At 46.0% G+C, this 17,767-nt stretch overlaps 1 protein-coding gene across 3 annotated transcripts in view; it reads left to right on the plus strand.

Moving 5' to 3' along the window:
• The window catches only part of WWOX (WW domain containing oxidoreductase), a 977,376-nt gene that overhangs the window by 242,405 nt on the left and 717,204 nt on the right, over positions 1-17,767 (plus strand). For all 3 annotated transcript variants that reach the window (XM_060130089.1, XM_060130090.1, XM_060130091.1), the window contains exon 6: positions 8,456-8,544. In XM_060130089.1, the coding sequence (XP_059986072.1) occupies positions 8,456-8,544 (89 nt within the window). The remainder of the gene's footprint in view (positions 1-8,455; positions 8,545-17,767) is intronic.

Raw genomic sequence — 17,767 nt, forward strand, 5'->3', positions numbered from 1 at the left:
ACTCATATACCAAATTAAATGAGTCGTTATCCGGTGCAGTTCCTCCTTGAATCAGCCTCACAATTACCTGTAGATATTGATACAGTTATTTTGCAAGTTGAGTTCCAGCCACCCAAGGCAGAAATTCTGACCTGTATATAACGAAGAAAGCGTTGTCATGATTTTCTTATTAGGGGTGTTTACGAATTTAGTGGGGAAGGCAGAGCTGAAGGGCACTCATGAGGGCTCAGGAGTGAAGGCTGCTGCCTGATGGTTGATCTGACAAAATCAACCCCTCTCCTTCAACGCTGTAAGAAAAAATCCAGGGGTTTGCTAAGGATCATTTTTGGTTTGGTTCCCTATTTCGAAATTGGACTCTTCCCTAAGAGCATTTTCCTTGTTGAAGGCACAGTGGTGTACAGATTGGTACAGGTGTGTAGAGCCGTAAAAGAGACTCTTAAACTCTGCTTTCTCCTTGGGGAGAAATGCTTTTTCAGAAAGAGCACGTATCAGTACGTCCTTTTAATCTTTAGGCTTGTCCCAAGGTTGGGCAAACTCCCCATCAGGCTCGCTCACGATGCTGGTTTGGGTTATTCTCCTGAGAGGTACAAGAGCTGAAAGGAGATGCAAGTCTCTATCTATTCCTGCATTTCCCAGCGAAAATGCCGCCACCCGTGGCCACCATTAACATCACTTAAAAGATACTGGAGAAATTGGCGTTGTGAAGTCCCGCATAGGATGTTGGTGAATTATGAAACCAGTGTAGTTAGGTCTGTATTGTAGTTCAGTGAATACTGTCATGTCAGTAACATGCTCAGCACCAGTGTCTCCTGCTGTTGTAAATGTGACAACTCGTATTTAAGGTTTCAGAACATAAAGTCAGGACCAAGTGTATGTAAAGTGGAAGGGTGAGAGGCATCGGCGTGACGCAATTAGGACCCATTGGATTAGAGTGTGCAGGAGGCCGTTAGCAATAAGCTCTGAATGTAGATTATTGCCTTGGTTACATTTTCTCTTTCAGCACTAGGCTTCTCTTGTAAATTTGAAGTGTATGAAATAAATATGATGCAAAAGAGACACAAACAGGAATATATAGAGGGTGCTACTTTCTTCATAGCTTCTCAGCGTCATCTGTTGAAGAATATGTGGACAGGGCTACAGCGCGGTGTGGTACTCCAGTGAGGACACGAGCCCTGGAACCATCCCAACCAGTTGGGAACCTGGATCTGTGTCTGACTAGGCTGTGCCACTTAAACCATACCAGCCTCTGTTTTCTAGTCTGTGGAATGGGGGAAATGCTAGATACTTCAAAAGATTTTTTCCTATGACTCTTTAATGAAAAATAAATGCCAAGCATGTCATAGATGCTCATTATTTTTTTGGCTCTGGTTATCAATAAATATATGTACATGAGAGCTTTTTCTTAGGGAAACCCTGAAACGAACTCTTCTCTAAGTGTAAGAGAGGGTAGGCGCACACCCATCAAATTCACATAGATTGGCACCTTCACGGTACATGGTCAGTCTCACCCCTGTGGCTCCATAGGGTGAGTCCCCATCTGCTGAAAGAGAGTTTCCTCTGGGTGTGTTGGAGGCTGGGCTCCCTGCTCCCATTCATTCGTCTGGGTTTCTCTATCCTTCCATCTCCAACAGTTGTTACCGTGTGCTCTTCTTTTTGACCAGCTCACAGGTGGCCCTTGTATCATAACAGGAGGAAGAGCTGATCTTACCTGCTGCTAGCCTAGGATTGAGTAGAAAGAGTGCAGTGGGGATGCTTTGGTCCAGTTGAGTAGAGGAAACAAGACTCCTGGACTAGATGAGAGTATTTTGAAGTGTGCCCACCTGAGTTCACCTTGAGGTCCCATCACACACAACAGCTTGGTTCCCAGACCAGCTACTTTTGGTTCATTACGGGATAGTGGAGAAAAGTCATTGATATACTCTAGCTAATTCATAGTTTACAATTCATAATGGTTTTTAAAGAATAATCTGTTTTTTAAATACGTTTGGTCGCTTGAAATTATTTATATACAGCTTTCCAAAGGCCTATTACCATTAGATGTTATCTTTTTTGTTCTTCCATTGATGGTAAGCGGATTATGGGTGTGAGATATTTCCTCTTACGTGGTGTTGCAATGATGGGGAATAAAAGAAAAGAAGTAAAGGAGATGGGATCTTTGGGATATATGTGTACCTTTAGAGGCAGAGTTAGCGAATGAATGAGTGAATGAGTTCACTCTTGTAAATATTGTCTCTCTTATTGTGGACCAGGAACGGGACAGCATGCTGCCTCTGTACGAGGCTATTACAGATCTGGTGGTCTCCCCTGGGATTGGCCTTGGTGTGAAGGCCTCTGAGGGGCATGAGGACAGGTGGGCCATGTGGGCCTTGTGGAGTATGCAGTAGGGATGAAAATCATGGCTTGGTGTGAATTGTGGTTCTGCCAGTTACTACCTGCATGAAGATATGCAGTCACTTTATGAACTCAATTTTCTCCATCCGTGAAATGGGCGAGTGATAATAGCTGCCCACAGAGGGTTACTGTAAGGAAAGAGGGTACTGTGGGGCGAGGGCTCACATGGCCAGGGTTCTCAGATTGCTGCCATCGGCCAGTTGGGCCCCGTTCACCTGTCTCAGTGAAGAGTGAAGCAGCTCAGTGCAGATGGTGATGATGATGGTGATGATGGTGATGATGATGGTGATGTTGTTGACAACAGTGCTAAAGACAACAACAAAAGCAATCAGAGTAATACTGTTCCTTGGTAACAGTTACAGAATACTGCTCAGGTGTCGGGCGCTATTCTAAGGATTTTACATATATCACCTCATTTCCTGATAAAGCAGGTGCTCTTGTTTCCATCTTACAGAAGAGAAAACTGATTGCACAAGAAGTAACTTCGCCAGTTGGTAAGTGTTAGAAGTGGGATTTAGACCCAGGAGGTCCAGCTTGAGTCTGTGGCCTTCGCCATGGCCTTGACACCTTTCAGGTTCAGAACACTTACTGAGTTTGGAAACTGGGGTACCTTGGCCTCTGGGGGATTCGGTGAGCCTCCTTCCTCCTGCTCTGGGGTCATGTATCATCCATCGTCCATCACAGAGCTGCTGTTCATACTTTGAGCTACTTCAGGTAAATTTGTGAAATAAAGAAGGGAGACTGCAACTGCTAATATGCTTTATGATTGAAAAACAAACAGTGGACATGACATTTTAGCAGTGGCCTTACAAATGATTATTATTATTTATGTGCCCCGTATCTTACATACATCATATCTCATCTTTACCCTAATCGTGCAAGGCAAACGCACATTTTGGCATTGGTGCTAAGGCCCAGAGCAGTCACACAGCTCCCCTGAAGTCGCACTGTCAGCACTGTGGTCATGCTGGTCTGTGGTTCCGGGTCAGCCCAACTCTGCCGTCTCCCGTGGATGATAACATCTTCCCACTTCTCCCTTTAAATACCGCACAGTCCCTATACGGTTCCTTTGGTTTCAGGCAGTATCACATCTGAGTCATACTTGGCTAATTTATAGTCGTAAAACGGTATGAGAGATCACTGTTACATAACAACAGCAGGAACCCCTTTGATTCTGCATTTGCAGACTCCTGAATCACTAAGCCGGGTTTTCTGAACTTAATAAAGAACAAACCAAGAAGACGTGGTCTGTTGAGAGTGTGGGTGGACTGTGCTGCCACCGAGCGTCCCCTGACTTCCAGGGAAATGGAAGGAGAGCGTGTGGGTTGCTTCATTCCTGTGTCTTTCTGGCTGAGCCTGGGGTGTCGGGAGCAGGTGGGCTTCTCAATGACTTAGGCGTTGCCTGGTGCTTCGTGTGTGGAATGTCACCTGTGCAGTTCTCTTTGAAAGCGATGGGCGCCAGCATCTGTATACATAATTTAAAATAAATTTACATTCCTATTTTGCCTGAGATGATAAATTTGTGTACTGCTGTGATTAAAGAAAAGGGTGAGGATTTGGGGAAGGGTTGAGAGAGGCATTTTATAGCGTTTTAAGATTCAAAATTCTAGTAAGAAGTTGTTTCTGTTAACCAAAGCTAAGTGGATGGACGGTTGGCCGGCTGGCTGGATAGATGGATAGGTAGAGAGGGAGGGAAGAGGGGAGGGACCTTTGGAAAGCTAACAGTTAATATTGGGGTGGGGGGATTATAGATGCTGTCTTTTGGCCACGTTCATCTGTCATTTCTAAATTTTTCTATCACTAATGGAAAGTATGAAGCAGGAAGTGGCCTGAAATGAGCCTAGAGAGGTAGACGGGGCAAAATCATGGACTGAGTGTTAGTCGTTACTGTTATTCATTGTGCATATGTTTGCATTTCTGTTCTCGCTGGGCACGTGGAGGGTTGCACCTTTTCGAAGCTAAGCACAGCCACAACACTTACCCTGCCAACAAAACATGAGCACACGTGACATGTGTCACCACTGGGTGGAAGCCTGTGACATTCCACGCGCACCTTGTCACATTCTCTTCCCCGCACTGTAGAGACTGGTGAGGCTACAGAGGGAGGAGGCTCCACCTGATGGGGCCCCTGGCCAGCGACAATAAACGGGACCCCACTGACCTAAGATGGGCATGAAGCGTGAGCAAGTAATAATTGTCTGTTGTCTTAAGACATTGAGGTTTGGGGGCTGTTCCTTACTGAAGCTCATCCTGATCAATACGGAGGCACTTGTGTGAGCCACACTAAGGAAACAGGAGCATATCTTGTTGGCCATTCCAAGCTACAACAGCGTTTTAAGCTAGGACTTTGTGTATGGGCATCTGTTGCCAATCCAGAGGGCACACTCTGGCCAAACAGGCCTGAATTTTTCACATCCTGAGCGGCATACACAGATTTAACATCTTAAAAAAAAACTCAACGGTTCTTTAGTGGTGACGGAATAGTTCTGTATCTTGAATCTGTGCACGTGATAAAAAGAATTATACACGCAGTTATTCCAAGTAAAAGGAACTGAGTGCGTCCCAGAACTGGTGAAATCCAAGTCATGTCTGTGGTCTAATAAATTACACTGTGATAGTGTCGATTTTCTAAGTTTGATAATGTGCTATACTTGGATAAGATGCCCCCTTCGGCGGATGCTAGGAGACGGGTACGTGGGCACTCTCACTACTATTTTTGCCACTTCCTGTGAGTCTATAATTCGTTCCAAATTAAAGTTAACGACAGCAACAGCAGCAAAAGTGAGTTATACCAAGATAGTGAACTGTGGCCAGTCCCAGGTTCATAGTCAGACTCAGCGGGAAAGCTCACCTTGGCAGATGGGGCCTCGTGCTTTCACCTAGCAATCAGCAGCTTAGCCCTCAGAAATGCTTTCTGTCTGCAGTCCGTCAGCCCCTGCCTTCTCATTTAGAGCATGTCCCACGGTAAACATTTCTATCACATTAAGTTTGTCTGCCAGTCGGAGGAGCAAACCCCCCAACCCACACACATCAACGCATACACACACCTTAACTCTAAAAGCTGTGTTTTTCCTTCACTGGACTTAACTGAATTGCGCACACAGTTTCTCTGCATTTCTCAGGGTCAGTAGCAGAAACAGGAAACCTGATACCGAGGGCAGGAGAAATACCTGAGTAATTGCGTGTGGACGTGAATCACTGTCCCCAGGAGCCTAGTAACACACAGCCTGTGGATTAGTCTGTTGAACTACTTGATGGCTTGTGACCCCTTGTTCCCCCTGGATGTGTACGGTCTGATTTTGTGCTTATTGGTAGTGGCAGCCCTGTGCTTTATCTTCAAGTGAAGGGGGAGGACCAGAAGACAGTTTACCACATGTAAGTTGCACATTTAGAAGAATGTACTGGCCCATTTGGCTGCGACATCATTTTCATTGGACATATTGCGTTGGGGTCACCATCTGGGAATGTTCTCCCTGTTTTATGGGGGAAGAATGAACATCCATTTTTCTAATATGTAGCCAGCGTCTCCCTTGGGGTTTCCATCGGGGGCTCGGCTGAGAGGAGCAATGTCTTTCCACCCCTTCCTTAACAGATGAAATAGTTGACTTTCCTCTTGTGATCCATTCAAAGTTCTGTAAGATTCTGTGTTGGCGGTGCGTGCCGTGCTCTGTGCCGGGAGAGGCTGGGGCCGGAGCGGGCAGGATGAGGGTGAAAGGCCACTTTACTCACTCACTCGGGACATCAGATTGGGGAGTTGAGCATTTAGGAGGCATAAGAATCTATGGGGAAGACAAGTTAGCCATTAGCAGACTTCCCACTCAGAAGAGGTTTTAGCCACAGATAAATATCCGTCATGCAGACAGAAAGCGGGGGGGGGGGAGTTGCTCCCTATCTGGAGACCCAAGCGCTCCGCATGGGGTACAGTATCACTCAAGTGCATCCTCTTCTCCTGGGGGCAGTTTCCCTCCCTGTAGGATGAGGGGCGTGGCCTTGCCTTACCTGGACCCTCCAGGTGCAATACTTCCCTAACAAAACCCATGTGTTGGGGCTTCCCTGGTGGCGCAGTGGTTGGGAGTCCTCCTGCTGATGCAGGGGACACGGGTTCGTGCCCCGGTCCGGGAAGATCCCACATGCCGCGGAGCAGCTGGGCCCGTGAGCCGTGGCCGCTGAGCCTGCGCGTCTGGAGCCTGTGCTCTGCAGCGGGAGAGGCCGCAACAGTGAGAGGCCCGCGAACCGCAAAAAAAAACCAAAACCCATGTGTTGGCTCTTGCCCTTTTCCTGCGTCAGGTTAAACACTTCTCCGTCTTCCAAAATCTGCAGGTTTGAGCATCTGCTGCTGTTACCTGAGGAATTTAAATCTTCTTTGGCCAGCTTGCCTTTGTCACTGATAAGCTCTTGGGGTTTGGGGAGGTCATTGAATCCCTCCCTACGCCCTTTCCCTAAAACTGGGCTCTGTTAGTGGGCAGGACCTGGATCCTCCAGGAGCCAACAGTGATCTGGTGCGATGTGGTCTTCGGGGGGCACCGGTGCTCGTCGTCAACATCGTTTCATCCACCTTGCTGCACTGTTGCCCACCCAAACCACGGTTTACTACACGGTGGCCTCAGGGGAAGAATTCGTCACCACGGGCATCTTATCTCCTCCTGGTTAAACTGATGAAATACTTTGTCTCTTCAAGGCGGGCTGTTAGATGCTTTATACTTAATCTCACAACGCTGAGAGTAGATAATATTCACATTTACAGATGAGGGAACTGAGGCTCAGAAAGGTTACAGGGCCCAAAGTCAGTGTGCTTTCCTGCTGTCTCGGCCTGACATGTATTGTTCAAGGCCCGGGACTTGGGTCGGAGCCCAGGACCTAGGCGGCAGAGGTGAACTGCCGTAGACACACGAAGCTTCTCAGCACAGTTTGCATCCGTTCGGGTGGAGGATGTCCCCAGCAGTGCCGTTTGCATCCCCCTTCATAATATTCTAGTATTGTGTTAGTCTCCATAGTCTTACTTTAACATCGCAGTCTAGACAAGAATTCCCAAGCTCACCATTCGTTTTATGGGGATCTGCTTACCTGAACAGGCAGGTGGCCTGGCAGTCTGTCCTTCAGCGGAGGGACGTCTAAGAAGTGATAGCATTTCAGCTCACACTCCAAAGTCCAGCGAGACTCAAAAATTGGGAGGGCTCTGTAAATACAAGGCAACTCTGATCTTTCCAGAAGTGTGCTAGGAGGCCCTGCAGTGGAACAGGCTTCAAATCCTGACCACTGCAGTCCTTTTGGTGTCTCTCCAGGAGGGAACTTGGGCTCCAGCCAGTGTCAGACTGACTTGAAGTCTTGCCGTCCACACTTCTTAGCTCTGCAATCTCTTATAAGATGCCACACTGTAAAACAGGCAAACTACAAACGTATCCTTCAGTTGTCCCGAGGATGAAATGAGATGACGCCTGTAAGTGCCCGCCCACCATCGGCTCAGCATAGACATTAATGGCCTCATTAATAGCATCATTATTCCATTCATATGTGCCCTGCCCATCTATAGGGTTCACAGGGTTACTAAACCAGGGAGGTGTTGAGCAGTCAGGCTCCGTTGATATAAACGAGTTTTGCCTGCGTTTGTACTTTCTGTACATGAATTGTCTCTCATTTTTCATGCAGGCTTGGTGGAATCATTTCAGAACCGGAGGGCAGCTTTTGAGATTAACACGTGGTCTCCGGAGTTCTTGCAGGAGCCAGGCCTTGTCCTGGTGTTGCCCTATCATTACAGTTTTTTTAGGAGGCAGATGGAGAGGAGCTGTGTGAGCCCGAGGACCCTTAGGACCCTGTTTCGTGCGCTGAGTCAAACAGCACAACCCCCCAGCATGGAGTTTCAGCAGAGTCCCAGCCTCCCATCCTCCCTCAACTTGGCAGTAAAACGCCCCGTTCTTCCATTCATTCCGATGATTTATATTCTCTCTGGGCGTCTAATATTAAACAGGGGAATTCCGACATGTTCCATAACACATTTACTGTAACTTGATACCATGAACTAAACTTGCTGTTATTTATCATTTCTTTTTATTTTCTCTCATTCCAGCATAAAGCCAAGGTAGAAGCAATGACCCTGGACCTCGCTCTGCTCCATAGCGTGCAGCATTTTGCTCAAGCGTTCAAGGCCAAGAATGTGTGAGTGTTCCAGTGGAGGGTTATAGATCATAATAGCTTGTATTGTAATGTCTTTATCAGATGAACACAATGGGGAGGCCGGAAGGCTATTGTGTTGTCTTGGCGTCCAGACGGGAGGCTCATTTATATTGGCCCAGTGAAGGTGTACCGTATTTTCTTGACTCTGAGTCACCCTCATTTTGAGATGCGTCATCAATCTCATAACAGCCCAGATAAAAAGGGAAAGACGGTACTAAGCAGCAGTAAAAGTGGCTCCTAAAAGCCACCTGATTGTAAGCTGCATCCTGATTACAGATATTTTTGCAGTGCCTCCCAGAACCGAGGAAAAGTGTATTTTAATTGCACTTGGAAACAAGTAAGGTCCGCTCTCCAGTCCTGCAAGGGGGCTGAACGTCAGAGCACGAGAAGAAGATTCTGCTGTTTCGCAAACCTGCGGTGATTTACGTGGTGCGTGAATGTGGTTCCAAAAGCGTGGACGCACATCATGAGAAACTTCCTCCTTTTTATTCCCTCATCTTTCTCAGACTTTCAAAATGCCTGAAGGAGGAAGCCTTCGCTAGGGACCGGCAGATTTTTTTGCCATCCCTGCCAACATCTTTCTAACAGAGCAGCCCTCAGAGCCAGAGCTGAGGAAAGCAGTGGTGGTTAGCTTCATTTTCATTACAATATTTTGTTTCCAAGTGTTTATTTTTACAGTTCCCTCATATTATTTAGGGCAGGCAATACTGGTTTCTCGTTTAACACAGTGGTTTAAATTTCTTTAACAAATAACTTCATTTAATTTTTCTTTTTCAGTGAGTTGATTTAAACACAGGGATTAAGTTAATGATGGTACAGGAGGTGCCAAGGATAAAACAGTTCCAAAAGGGGCACCGAGTGGCTGAATTCGGAGAACACTGATAAAATGACAAACTGTCTGGGGGTTCGCCTCTGTCGGGGTCGTTGGTTTTATAGTTCTCCACGCAGATGATGGATGTAAGGGGAGGTATCTTAAACCAGATATTCAGATCTGACCCCTCAGTGCTGTCCAGTAGCCAGTTCTTCTTATTTCTCCCTTAGTCTTTCACTCTGTTGTTTTAGACTGGTGAGAAGTCTGTTCTCTAAAGCCCTTTCTGGAGCAATCCCGTAGCCTGAGTACTTGAGGTCGAAATGTGAACTCAGAGTCTGTAGTGGGAGCTGCTCCATCCCCTTAGGTGCCGGCCCTGCGCTCCTACAAACAGTTGGGTACCGTCCCCACGCAGCCAGCAGACCTAGGCGAGCCCTACTGCGTGCGCTCTCAGCAGCGTTTGGTAGCTGCGAGCCCGTGCCAGTGGTCTCGGAGATCCGCTCTTAAGACATTTGCTTTTTTATCCCTTCCTGATTCATTTATCCGCTTGTTCACTCACTTAACAGGCATTTAACGCATGCCTCCAAAGCCCCAGCTCTCTTCTCGGCTCTGGGAAGAGAGTGGTGGCCGGCAGAAGCCCACTTTACCTCACACGAGCCATTGTCTCAGTGGCCAGAAAGCAGGCAGTGTTTTCCTGCTAGTGACTGACTCTCCTCAACCTTGTATTTCTGTGGTTGTTTGGGAGTGAATAATAATAACCACCACCGTAGCAGCAGTAACAGCTCAGTTATTGAGTGCCTATTATGAGCCCCATACCCAGAACCCTTTGCATGCTTTTTCTGATTTAATTCTCAAAGCAACCCTCGGGGTGGGTGCTGTCATTATGTCTATTACACAGATGAGGAAAATGAGACCGGGGAGGGTGAGTTATCTGAAGGCACGTGGCCAGGGAGCAGAGGGGCTGAGATCCCGTGCAGTCGGGCATTCCTGGGCCCCCTCCTCAAGCGCCACGCCGCACTGTTGTCCTTAATGCGCCAGAAACCGAGATCAGAGGGACTGAGTGACTCTCACAGGGTCACTTGGCAGGTTGGTGGCAGACGTAGGATTTTCCTCCGTTGTGACTCTCCTCTTTCTCCTTGACACCATGCCGCTCTAGTGGGAGCTGAGCTGCACTGCCTCTTCATGCTTCCTCCAGTCCTGGTTTCAGACCACGTTGGACGGGAACCATTTAGCCGAGGAGAGCCAGCTGTTACATAACAGGACTATCTTCCAAGTCTTAACGGGACCATTAGTTTTTAACCGTTAAGTAATTCAGAAATCATCAAATCCAACTGCCTTCTGTAATCAACAAGCCCAAACTCTTGGAGGAAAGCTAGCAGCCATTTTGCCCTAATTCTAGATTTTAGCAAACGACTCTGAATTTTTGTACTCCTAGGTTCAGAAACAAAGGCGATTTTCCTCTTAGCCAACCCTGTGCCACAAACCTCCTTTTATCCGTCTCTCGAGAGTCCAGCATTTTTCATGGGCTTAGAGAAATAGCGTGGTAGTGAAAATACGCATAAAAGACGCGAGCGACTTTCCTTTTGAAACACTGCCAAAGTGAAATCTCTCCTGGATAGGCAGATGACAGTTCAGTCCTTCCAGGTCTGTAGATTCTGAGAAGTGTCAGAAGTGAGTTTAAGTGCTGCTGACTGAGCTGCCGTAAAAACACGTGTCACTCTCTGCTCATCGTCCCCTCCCATCTTTCGGCATCAAAATTTCCCTGTGTGTAAAACATAATGACGAATGAAAGAAAGGCTGCCAGTTCCGAACCCATCCCTTTAGATGCCGTTGGACTGAGGTGAGGAAAAACTCTCACACTGAAATTCCATGTGGATGCTACCACGTGGAATTCTGTTCTGAAGCCTGCCTGCGAGCACACCAGAAGTATGATCAGGCTCTTTTTACCTTGTGTGTCCCCTCGGTTCATGCCCCAGCCCAGGTGTGTCTCCCCGTACCTGGATGGGCAGCAGCGTGTGCAGCCCGAGACCTCAAGAGGTAGAAACAGATGCAAATGCAAACCTTGTTGGAAGATCTAGCTCATTGAAGGGCCGGGCCGCCCTCTCTCCGCCTTCCACCGGAGGGGATGTGGATTCAGCCTCTTCTGGGATCTCTTCTTCCTCCTTTACTCTGGAGGGGCCGGGGGTGGCTGGTGTGGCATGGGGTGGGGACTGAGTCGTTTCCGAATGGGCACTGCTAACAGCGATTATACAGATCAGAGCTCCTTTTCCACTTTTTGTGTATTCCGTGCAAGGCGACGTGCTGAGCACCTATTCACGTGCTCTCTCTGTAACTCCTTACAATCACCCCAGGCATTTTTCGTCATTTTTATCTCTGTTTCACATGGAAAGGCTCCAGCTTTTCACAGAGAGGCCAACTCACAGTCCCAACTTTAGCAAGTGGTGGATCCCAAAGTCGAGCCCAAGTCTGTCTGAATCCACAAGGATTCGTTACACCTCACCCTTCAGGCGTTTTCGTTACACCTCACCCTTTTGGCGTTTTCTTTTCGTTACACCTCACCCTTCAGGCGTTTTCTTCAGTGTGGATTTCTGGATTGGTATGAATTGCTGAGAACCAAGTTACTCAAAGTTAGTGGCTTAACACCATTTAAGACAATAAGTATTTCTCTTCTCTCTCTCTCTCTTTCAGTTTGTTTAAATCCGGAACCACATAAGGTCAATGCATTTTAACCTATAGGTTTTCCCTCCCTTTCCAAATTTCTTACAAAAAAATTTTAATGCAACATATTTGTTTCAAGGACCAGTGTGTCCTCTAGAGTTTTCTGTGGTCTGTACTTCAGTGACTGCACCCCTGTGGTGTCCTTTAACTCGTTCTTTTGTCTTCCACGTTTCCCGTGAAAAGGTAGCTAACTGTAGAGGCTTGGTCAAATTCCTGTTTAATTTTTTGGCAAGAATACTTGGTCGGTGGTGGTATAGTCTTCCATCAGGAGGACGTGCGTGCCTGCTTGCTAAAGCGTTTCCTTAAGGCTCTGCCCGCCCTGACCAACCCGTTCCTGTGCCCGCTCTCTCTTTGCCCACCCCCCCTCTTTCATCCATTTCTCCTGTTCTGCTCCACTCACTCTTCTGGGTGGTCAGCCCAGGAAGCCTCAGTCTGCTTTCAGACAGTCCTCCCCAGCATCAGTGGTGGTGGTCGGCCAGTGTGTCTCAGGTCGAATTATTTTGGGCATTACTGGAAAGTTCCAAACCAAAGCCTGTGGTAAGTCCCAACCAAACTGAGTTTTGAAGGGTATTTTTGCTGAAACTGCAGTCCTTGAGAGCAGCCAGACTCCACGCTGCCTCGCAGGCTGGGGTATCCATCAGAGTATGAAGAGCTGGGACCCTCACTAATCATGCAGACCAAGTACTGGGATTTTCTGGAATGGGCTCTGAAGCAGCAGTATGTTGTCTGTGATACTTCTGCACAATTTTATCCCTCGTTCTAACTGCTTAGTTTACCGGAAAGCACTCATTTTGAACAGGGCCTGGAACAGCAGTTCAGGAGCTTCTGGAGCTCTGTAAATATGTTTTCCTTCATCAGATAGTTTGGTAGTTTGCGTCCTATGTATTCCTGAAATAATGGGCATCTGGTTCCAGTCCTGGAAGCTGAAAAGCTGGTGATGGCACATAACATAGAAAATGCATTGCTTGGATCTCAGCTACCAATCAGCTCTTATAATATTGACCGAGGGCTTTGAGTCATCATGGAAATTAATTGAAATTGATAGTACGATCATATTAAAATAACATGGAATTCTAAAGATTTCTAGGACTTCATTTTTGGTCGTGGGTTTCTGCTTTCTCCTTCCAACTTTCTGTCTCCAGCATAATTTAAAGAAATTAGGCTTTCTTTCACTTAAAAATACTGTAGGATAGTGATGTTTAAAAAAAAAAATGAAAGAATACTTTTTCTATTCCCTCTTTGTTTACACATTTGAGGGGAAAATCTTTAACAAAACTATTTATTTTCACTTTTTACTAAATTACTTTCAGGTCTTGAAAGTTCAGGACTTTGGGAATCTACTAATCCCAGATTTAATGTTCTTGGATTCTTATTCCAACTTTTGCTGTCTCAAATCCTTCTTTGGAAGTGGGTGGGCTATAAAGTATAAATAAATTCTAAATTTTGAGGGATAAATTACCCTGAAGACCAATGTGTAAATTACAGCTTAATCTTCCTTTTTCTCCTCAGCTCAGTTTTAAGAGCAATGTTTTAGCCTACATATCTGTGTTACTCTTTGCTCAACATGAGAAATCCATTTCTGGTTTGCCTAACAGAGTATCATGTTGCTTTGCTTTTCTACAAAGTATGAAAACTAAAAGGAAAGAAAACCAGAGAGGCAGATTTGAGCTGTAATAAACTCTCTAAATCTAGATCTTAATTACGACTTTTTAAGAAAAAATTTAAAAAATCTACAAGTGAATTCTTCCCCCTCCCCTAGATTTTCCACCTGGAGGTGTTGGAAAAATTCATATTGTGAAGTATTTACTGTATCTAGAAACATCAGGGAAGAACGCTTCCATCTGAAGTAAATGTTTTGCCTTCTGTAACTTAACTCTTTAGGCATCAAATGTTTTTATATAATTGTTTAAAAAATATTTCTAAAACAGATTATGTACTGTCATCCCTTATTAAACAAAAATACTAACCCAAAAGAGTAGAGTAAAGTGCAGGGGTCAGCAGACTTTTTTGTAAAGGTCCAGAGAGTAATATTTTAGACTTTTCAGGCCATAAGATCTCTGGTGCAACTACTCATCTCTGCCTTTGTAGCATGAAAGCAGCCGTGGACAATATTTAAATGGATGAGCATGGCTGTGTTCCAATAAAACTTTATTTACAAAGGCAGGAAATGGGCTGGTTATGTCCAACGGCCATAGTGTGCCAAGCTCTGGTGTAGTGAAAAGAACAGAGTTTTTTGGGATCAACTGAACTTAGCTTTAAATCCAAGCTCTACTGTTTACTAGCTGTGTGGCCTTGGGCACTCCGTGTCCCCGGGCCTCCCTTTCCAAGTCTATATAAAGCAGGTTCTCGCATAGACTTTTCAGGGTTGTTGAGGAGAAAAGCTGTGATGTGTGAAATAACCAGACACATCTCAGTGCACTGTGCCTGTGACTGTGTGTGCATTTGTTCTTATCGTGATCCTAAAATGATTTGAGAGGTTTTTAAAAATGCATGCAGTATGATACAATACAAATAAGAGATCTATCTATCTAAACAGGGGAAGGGGATCAAAATGGATTAGTCAGATGTGATCCCAGAGGAGGTGTGGCTCTCATGAAGTCTTTACAGTTGTTAAAAAATTGGACCTAGGAATGAGCTTGGAGATTCCTCGCAACCAAGGGTACAGAGGACGTGAGCTTCACGTTGCCCACAAGCTATAAGCATGAGAAGCACTGAGCAGAAATATTGTTACTATAGTAATGTTCCACTGAGGATCACGGAGTACTTAGTACTCTACTGAGTATTTTTTCCCCTGTTCTTTGTTACTCTTCACAAAGCCATGGACTTGAGGGATACTTCACAGTTCTCTTTCAGAGCAAATGGCTTGGCTTTGTTTCCTTTGCCATTGCTGCTGTTGTTTCCCTTGGTTTCTTTCCAGATGATTTGAGTGGCCTTAAGGGCAGCCTGCTTTGAATAAGTGAGGTATAGTGGGACACAGTAAAAATCATTAACCTCTGTGTTCTGGGATACCAGAGCACTCCGTATGCCTCTTCTCCCCTCCTTTTTTGGTTTATTTAAAATTTTTTTCCCCTTCACGTCGTTATTTATTCAGCGCTTACAACAGTGCCAGGAACTGGGCTAGACGTCGGCATTAAACGATTTGCCATCTTCCTTCTCCTGTGCCTTCTCTCTCTCTTAAAGTACTTGTGAAGCTTAAGGATTTTTTGCTCACTTTACACAGTGATGACTATCTTCAAAAACATATCCTTACTGGAGAAGAATAATTGTTAAATAAATTAAGGGCCACTTTGCAATTAAATTTGTTAGGGGAAAAATTTTTTTTCAGTGAGCCTTTTTGCCATCCTTAAAAGTCATCACTGCCAAGGAATACGTGAAAATGTATTTGAATTAACCACAGTGATGTTTGCAAAATAAACAGTTTTGATTTCCCAGCAGAATTCTAGGTTCAGCCATCACTATCATGTTTCCGGAAGTCAAAGTGATGTATGTTAATTGAAGACACACACAAAAAAACTTCCCTTCCAGTAAGAATGATCACCCGGCTTTGGAAAGTAGATACGATTACTCTGTGGTTGCCTTCTCCCACCCCCCACCAGCCCACCAGTGCATATATAGCCAGTGTTTTGTCTTCAACTCCAGCAAAGAATCCGAACTTTGTTGGTGGCGTTCAACAGTGATCCCTTGAAGCACTGGACTAGAGCATGAGTTGAGAAAGTTTTTCTATAAAAAGAATCAGATAAATAAATGTTTATATAAATATCTATATGAATATTTTGACCTTTATGAGCCAGATGGTCTCATTAGCAACCACTCAGCTAGTGTTGAGTGCCTCTCGAGTGTAGAGCGAGACCACAGTAATCACAGTAATGCAAAAGTAGCCACCGATAATGTGTAAGTGACTGGGCGAGGCTGCGTTCCAATAAAACTTTATTTAGAAAGACAGGAAGTGAGTTGGATTAGGGAGTCGGTCCGGGGGGTTGTGGTTTGCTAACCCTTGGAGTAGAACCCCTTGTCCCTTGCAACATTGGATTGGCCAAAAAGTTCGTTCAGGGTTTTTGGTAAGATGTTACAGAAAAACTGGAATGATCTTTTTGGCCAACGCCCTAAGTCATTTGAAGAGCATCTTGTCTCACTATGAGAAGCACGTTCCATTTTGGATTACGTTAGGTTTGGTCCAGATAAATAAGTATATATAGCCAATGTGTGTGCATGGTTTGTTTCATTTCTCTGCAGAAAGCACTCTGTGTTCCTTAGAGGCTGAGGGAAGAGATAAGAGTTTGAGTAGAACAGTGTGCTGTGCTGAGTCGTGGAAATACCACCATATGGGAAAGCAGGTCAACTAAGACAAGCAGGTATTGTTTAAATAATGAAGACACTGAAGCCCTGCTTGGGACTTGGAACCATAAAATGCTGATGACGATAGTAATTGCTAATATTTATCACCTATTTATTACTCGTCATGCACAGCTAAGCTCTCATCTGCCACCCCATTTTATCCCCACAAGGACTTCATGGGGGTAGGTCACAAATTGTAGAAGGAAGGCAGTGTCACATGGTTCAGCCTGATACGATGATCCACCACATTTCATAGATCAGGAAATCAAGGCTCACAGAGATGAAGGGCCTTGACCCAGGTCATGGCAGCTCCTAGGTGGTGAGGCTAGAACTTAGCCCAGAATCTGCTGTGCTGCTGCGCTCCGCTTAGGGGGTGGTTGGGGAAATCAGAAAGATCTGTCTCACTTGGGAAATGCGTCATGTCAGACTCGCTGCCTCTGAAGGAGGTTTGTCCCAGCGGTAGGTGGATGACAGCCCCTGCCTGCTGGGACAGTTGTTAAGGTCACTTCAGAGTTGAGGGGGATGCTTCTTCCAGCCATATCCTGTCACCGAGAGGAAAGGGTTTTGCTGAAATATGTCTAAAAGAGGTAAACCCAGTCGGAGAGAGGCTCATCCCCTCAGCTAAGGTGCCCAGAACTGTTTCCTAGCAGGGGTCTGTCCATGGAGTCTGTATAAGCAGAGGTGGCAGCCATTTACTCGCATGTGCAATCACCTCTGCACATTTACTCCAAGGGTCAGCGTTCATTTCCCCTTGGCTCCTACTTGGCTTCATAATGATGCTCGTGAGGTAGACAGAAGACGACCAAAGGGTCACTTGGCCGTTCACACATCTGAACTCCCAGAGTGGTGCCTCTCAAATGCAAGCCCAGCCCTCATCCTTTCCTGCGGGGAAGAGCCTTGCTTGGTGTCTGGCCAGCTGAGCTACAAGCACTGCGCTTGCTGGTGTGGCCCACCGAGGCCTCCGGAGTCTGGTCCATCCTCCTCCTTCATTTGTGGCCATGTCCTCCCAATCCCATGCCTCTGTACTCTGCTCACAGAGATGCTGACAGGTTCTGCCTCCTGACTCGGGGCCTGTGCCCCTGACTTGGGCCGCTGCCTGCCCGCCTGCCCCTCACCTGCTCCCTGGATGACTTTGTCGCATCCTCTACGGAGCCTCCCTTGTCCCGTCCTCTTACCTTCACACCATGGTTGAATTGATGAGTCACTTCTCGGAGCATCGACCACACGCCCAATCATCATGCTTGGAATACTTTGGGGACGCTTTTCTCTATATTGATTTTTCTTTGTTAGACTGAGCCCCAGAGAAGCAGAAACCTTGGCTAATTCATCTTTGTCTTAGCTCTG

This window comes from Lagenorhynchus albirostris, chromosome 19 (assembly GCF_949774975.1).
Source record: "Lagenorhynchus albirostris chromosome 19, mLagAlb1.1, whole genome shotgun sequence".
NCBI lineage: Eukaryota > Metazoa > Chordata > Mammalia > Artiodactyla > Delphinidae > Lagenorhynchus > Lagenorhynchus albirostris.